This window comes from Mandrillus leucophaeus, unplaced genomic scaffold, assembly GCF_000951045.1.
Source record: "Mandrillus leucophaeus isolate KB7577 unplaced genomic scaffold, Mleu.le_1.0 Scaffold135, whole genome shotgun sequence".
NCBI classification, from domain to species: domain Eukaryota; kingdom Metazoa; phylum Chordata; class Mammalia; order Primates; family Cercopithecidae; genus Mandrillus; species Mandrillus leucophaeus.
The window spans coordinates 176,625-182,986 of NW_012101310.1; the positions used below are offsets into that span (position 1 = coordinate 176,625).

At 50.6% G+C, this 6,362-nt stretch overlaps 1 protein-coding gene across 2 annotated transcripts in view; it reads right to left on the minus strand.

The window, feature by feature from the left end:
* Positions 1-202: 202 nt before the first annotated feature.
* PIK3R6 (phosphoinositide-3-kinase, regulatory subunit 6) overlaps positions 203-6,362 on the minus strand; it is a 96,459-nt gene continuing 90,299 nt past the window's right edge. For both annotated transcript variants that reach the window (XM_011973148.1, XM_011973147.1), the window contains exons 19-20: positions 1,514-1,626; positions 203-916 (exon numbers count right to left, since the gene is read on the minus strand). In XM_011973148.1, coding sequence (XP_011828538.1) covers positions 760-916; positions 1,514-1,626 — 270 coding nt within the window. In that variant the 3' untranslated portion in view covers positions 203-759. The remainder of the gene's footprint in view (positions 917-1,513; positions 1,627-6,362) is intronic.

The following is a 6,362-nucleotide window of genomic DNA, read 5'->3' on the forward strand; positions in this document are numbered from 1 at the left end:
GCTTGGGCCTGAGAGGTCGAGGCTGCAGTGAGCTGTGATTGTGCCACTGCATTCCAGAGCAGTGACAGGGCAAGTAAGGGGCAGGAGACAGAACACACCGGTTTATACCTCACAGAACTCTGACCTGGCCCAAGTGGACTCAACGGGTTATATAAAGGATTGCCTTGATGATTCCTATTAACATATAAAGATTGCCAGGTGTGAGATGAAAGCAGAAAGACTTTGTGTACATTTATTGAATCTGACATTTTTCTCCCACCTGATAGAAACACCTGCGTCAACTGGGTGAGGTGGGCAGTGGCCTGAGAGTGGGAAGGGAAGAGACTTGCGGGGGAGGTGGTGCCACTGCTGTTCCCTGCTTCCCATTTTCCCGTTTTCCCCTAGGCCACAGGGCTCTGGCCAAGACAGCAGCTCTAACTGTGGTTTTACGGGCTGGGTGGGGAGCTTGGGTGGGAGAGGACAGTGGGAGAAGTGGGAATTGAAGTTAAATGAAGGCGTAGACATTTGTATGAGAAGCTGGGCTTGGTGTGCGTGTTCTCAAGCAGCTGCGGCATTGCCCGGACCATCCGTAGACCTCCATGTGGGCCCTTCCTCGTCACAGCCCCCACGGCAGGCTCCCTGTGCTCCCAGGCACTCGCTGGCTCCTGGTCAAGGCCAAAGCTGCCATGTGGAGCTGGGCCTTGCTCTGGCTGTTGGTGTGAGTGTTTGGGGTTGGTAGGGTAGTGTATCCTTCCTCCTGGGCCTGCAGTCCCTGCAGGCTCACTGGACAATGCCAGAGAATGTGTTGATGGGCATCAGAAGGGGCTTGGGTGTGGCTCTGGTTGCTTCCATCTCCTGTTGCCCGTGCAAATTGAGCCACGGCGCCTTGGACTTCTGGGCCCCGGCACATGGTTCTGGGCAGGGAGCAACCTCGAATCTGTGGGTGGAGAGAGACCAGCTCAGCTGACCCGTCTCAGGGATCAGATCTGCCTAGGGCATTTGAAAGGCAGAGCTGCTATGGTAGGGCATGGAGGAGGTGGCCCCACAGAAGAAAGAGGAAGAATCAGGATGAGAAAGAACAACCTGGGCCTGGGGCTCACCAGGAGAGGAGGAGACACTTGGAGCAAGTAACTCTGCGTATGCCTCCCTTACCCAAACACACCTCCCGAGGGGAAGCCAGTAAGGGTCCGCTAACTGGGACACAGATGCCACTGAAGGTGAGCCTGTGTGGGAGGGGCCCGTGCCTGCAGAGGGGGCTGGATCAGGAGGCTGCAGGTTGAGTGTATGCAGAGGCATCTGGGGAAAACGCAGTAGCAGCTGCTGCCCTGGGTCTGCCATTCATTTGCCTCAACTTCCTGGATTCAAGGCATAGGGCAGTGGCCTCAGTCTATCCTCACCAAGGACACCTGCCTGGCCACAGGATCTACCTCCGATGAGGTGCCTTGAGCTAGAGGCAGGAGATGGCAGGAGCTGGCTCCTGCTTCGGTTTGTCCCACGGGCCCTGGACCTCTAGGGGTGGCAGGCCCAGCCTTACCTGACCACGTCCCTGAAAGTGCGTTGATCGTCCTTGTCCAGTGACAATGTCAGCAGCCTCTGGTCCTGGCTCTGGATCTGGATATTGTTCGTCCTGAAGGTGTTGGTCACGGTCTGCAGCAGAGAGATTGCACACGTGAGTGCTACCTTTGCTCAACAGGTGGCCCTGCCAACGTCTCCTACCCTGGGATCTGGTGTATTTCTTCAGTGCAGCACCCGGGGTCCCCAGCTCTCCTCCTGCAAGTGACGGAGGAGTGACAACCCTGCACAAACTGCTTCGAGGCTGCCCTTGCCCTTGGATCTCACATCGTTTCTCCAATTCTTTTCCCAACTTGTCATCCTTGATTCTGAACACAAATGGGAATGCTGTGGAGAGTGCTTGCCAGGCTGCCAAGTTACCCGAACTTGAGTGCTGATTTCTTCAACATTTTCCGAGCATCTCCTCTATGCCAGGCATGTTAATGTATATGGAATTTGGGGGTATTTCAGGGATTTTAAAAGTTTTGACCCTGGTTCTCAGCATTAAATCGCATACAACATTATTTACCTGCCGCAGACACAGAGGGTCTAGAAAGCAGCCAAAGACCCCAAGCCTCAGACCAGGCCAAAGGAAAGCATCCCCAGGCATCCTTATAACTCCTAATCTGAGGGAGTAGCTCCAGAGAGGTCGCCTCCTATTGGGCAGAGAACTAGGAGGATTGTGGGTTCCAGGTGGAGCTTTCAGAGGTTGTGGCTCATTCCACGCACAGACAGCAACTTTGGGTAATTTACAACCACAGAACCTTGGAATTGCCAGAGGCCTCAGAGACCATCTCATTCAAGTGTTCTTAACCCTGGCTGCCCATAAGAATCAATTTTCAAAAACATAATATTGGAGATTCTGATTCAAGTGGCATGGAGTTGAGCCCAGGCACGGGCATTGTTTAAAAAGCTCCTGAGTGTAGGCAAGGCTGAGAACAACCACTGAGTTGTTCCATGTCACCTAGCAGAGGCACGAGCAGCAGCCTAAACTGGGGCTTTGCACATGCCCAGGCATTTCAGCTGAACTTTTAGGGGATGGGGGTAGGCCAGCCAGAAGTCTGTGGACAGGCCGTGTGGGATACTCCGGGAGGAGGGTAAGAGCATAGTCTCAAAGCCAGGCTGCCCAGGCTCTAATCTCGGCTCTGCCACTTACTAGCTGTGTGACTTTAAGCATGTTTCTTAATCTCTCTGTGCTACCTTTTAGGATTGTTGTGAAAATTAAAAGAGACCGTATATATCAAGTGCTTGGAACAGAGCCCAAGACACTGTTAAGAACTCTTATTAATTATAATTTTCCATGAAGGAGCCAAGCATGACTAATGGACTCAGCAATGAAGTCCCAGGTGTCAGAGGGGAAGGGGAACCTACTGTGGGTTCTTTCTCTTCTTGGTTTGTGCCCTAGGCCAAGCCCCTGCCTATCACCCCACTATGCACAGACTCCTGTGCGTCTGAATGGGTGAGCTGTGAGTAAAGACAGATCTAACAAAACCTCTGTAAGACAGGGCGACTCCATGACAGAGGGTAACACTCAAAGGAGAGGGGCTTCTCCCCTGGTGCCAACCGAACCTGTGGCACCTTGGCTGGGCACGGTGGCTCACGCCTGTAATCCTAGTACTTTGGGAGGCCAAGGTGGGCAGATCACCTGAGGTCAGGAGTTCGAGATCAGCCTGGCCAACATGGTGAAGCCCCATCTCTACCAAAAATACAAAAAAATTAGCCGGGCATGGTGGTGCATGCCTGCAATCCCAGCTACCTGAGAGGCTGAGGCAGGAGAATCGCTTGAACGTGGGAGGTGGAGATTGCAGTGAGCCAAGATTGTGCCACTGCACTCCAGCCTAGGCAACAGAAAGAGACTCTGTCTCAAAAAAAAAAAAAAAAAAAAAGAGCCTGTGGCACCTTTAGCGCTCTGTGCTCTGGAGCTGTCAGCCACGGTGGGAGGTTGTGGTCAGGGGGCAGGCAGTGGAACCTAGTGGGCACTGACTGGACAGCTAACGGAATGACCGTTGATACAGGAATGTCACTCGTGACCTTCCAAAAATACCTGGAGAGACTGCAGGGGGCTGAAGTGCTGCATGAGCTGGGGGTGGGGGAAAGCCAGGTGCATTCTGTTTGCCATAGTGACTGGAATTGCACCTGAACTGATTACACCTGGTGAGAGAGATGCACGGTTTCCATAGGTTAGGAGACTGGGGATTGAATGTGACCCACCGAAGCGTGCACAGTGGTAGCTACGGGGCCAGCTCTCTGACTCTCAACTTGGTGTTCTTTCTTTAGCATCAGGCTGCTCTAGGCGTCTCTGGAAGGATCTGGGCCTCCATGACCTGCCCATGGACCTGGCCCCGCCTTCTAAGTAATCACACACAGTCTCTGAGCCTCCTCCCACTCTGCCTGCGGTGTAGGCAGATGCCTTTCATTTCCCTTTGTGGTCTGCACACCTAGACACACTCTACCTGCTTGGCTTTGGCCCATAAAGACCACAAGAGTCTTAGATTTTAGTCTATAAATGAAGCCAGGGGAGCAAGTGGAAAGGGCCAGATGCAGAATTTGCAAAGGATCCCACTGTCCGTAAGACTAAGGACCAGGCAAAGTGCTGCTAATTGTCTCCTGTTCTCCATTGGCGGCTTCCTGTTTTCCACACCCCAAAGCCCCAGTTCTTCTGTTTCTGCATTATTTGCCACTTCTTTTCTATTTCAAACTTCCAATCCAGCTAAGGTCATATCTGACCCTTAAACTTACAGAGCCAGCCACAATACCCTTGCCCCATACTGTTCTTCAAACTGTCTCTGCCTTTTCACTCCAGCTCACCATGAGCTTCCCCTTCCTGCTCAGTGGTTATCATCCAGTCTATCTGGACGACACACATACGTGGACCTACCCGGTTCTAGGAGGAAAGCACAGCTGCTGGAATTTTCCCCTAGCAAGTCCCTGTAGGGATAAAACAGAACTTGCTGAAGTGGTAAGTTTAGACTTTCAAAAAGCCCCTGACCAGGTTGTCTAAAGAGGTCGTTAAAAACAGAAACCACTTTAAGGAACTGACTTTGAAAGAGGAAATGCAACAGAGGGGTAAATAGGTCCACTTTGGAGCCTAAAACTTCAATATTGGACTGCCCTATAATAAGAGAGATTTCAGCTCAAGGCAGACCTCTCGATCAGAGCTCTCCTGCAGTGGATAGGCTGCCTCAGAGTCAGCTTCCAGTTCCAGCTTGAGATCTAGAATGAGGTGGAAGGTGGATTAGATGACTCAACAAACATCCGGTGAGGCTCCGCTGCAGGCCAGACACCACACCAACTAAGATGAGGGTCCTGAGCCTAGGGAGCTTGCAGGCCATTGACATACAAAGATCATGCCATTTATAGTGTCACAAATGTTTCCATAGCTATGTCCCCAGGGTCCTGTGGGAGCACAGGGGTGGTGCGCTTAGCTCACCTAGGTGACGGGAGGAGGGTGGAGGATGTGGAAAGAAGGGGGAAAAGCAGTAGGAAAGGCCTCCTGAGGGAGATGATACCTGAGTCTCAACTTGTAGGATGAGTAGGAATTATAAAAAGAAGGTGGGCAGGTGGAAGGGAGGAATGAGGTTTCAGGTCCGGGAACTAGCATGAGCAAAGGCACAGAGATGTGACTTCAGGAACACTTCCAAACATGTGGTGGGAAGAGCCTCCAGGGAGTACCCAAAGCTGCAGATGGAGAAGAAGAGGAGTGAAGCTATGCAACACTGAAGAGTTTTTCTGCCCTTGGAGAATGGGAGATGATGGAGGAGTTTTAAGTATGGAATAACATGGGCAGGAAGGTGGACTTAAGGAGGATCAGAGTATTGCCGGGGAGACCAGCTAGAAGGAGACAGATGAAGGTCAGGCTTGGGGTGACCAATTAGCTTGATTTGCCTGGGACTTTCCTGGTGTTAGCACTCAAAGTCCCAAGTCCAAGAAACCCCTTTAGTCCCAGGCAAACAGGGACAGTTGGTCAACCAAGCTGGACCAGAAGAGAGAGGACAAAGAAGGGAGATAATTTGAGAAGTGTTCCATCAGGACAAAGGAAAGTGAGGAAGAGGAGGCAGCGGGGATGACTCCTGGGTTTCTGGCAGAGGTGATTGGTTAATGATGGTACCATTAAACGAGATAGGGGATATAAGGAGGAGATGAAATAAAAATGGCAGCTAACACATACATAATGTTTACTTTAGCCAAGCACTCTTCTAAGAGCTTCGCATGCAACAATCAATCCTTATAACTGGATGAGGTAGGTAATGTTATTACAGCTGGCCCTCCATATCTGCATATGTGGAAACTGCAGATACAAAGGGCCAACAGTAAAAGACTTTAGCATCCATGAATTTTTGTATCCTTGGGGGTCCTGGAAACAATCACCCATGGATACTGAAGAATGACTGTCTCCTCATTTTATAAAATGATACTGAGTCACAGAGAGATTAACTTGCTTAACGTCATATAGCTGGTAAACGACAGAGGCAAGATCTGAACCCAGACAATCTGGCTCTAGAGAGCTCTTAACTATTAGAAAGTACTGGCTTTGATTTTAAATATCTTGAGTTTGTGGTACTGTGGGACATCCAGTTCATGCTAACTTAGTTCAGTGCAGGAGTCAAAAACTCAGGTATGAAAGTCAGAGCAGAAAATACAGATTTGGGAGGACTTAACAAATGGAACTAAATCCTTGTGAGTTTGATAGCCCAGGAAATGAGAACAGAAGTGAGACATGGATAGAAATTGAGGACAGTAGCTACTTAAGGATCTAGGAAAAGGAGTTCAGGGATCGAGGCCAACACGTAATAGTCAGGCGTGTAGAAAAAAGTCTATAAGAAAGTGGTGTC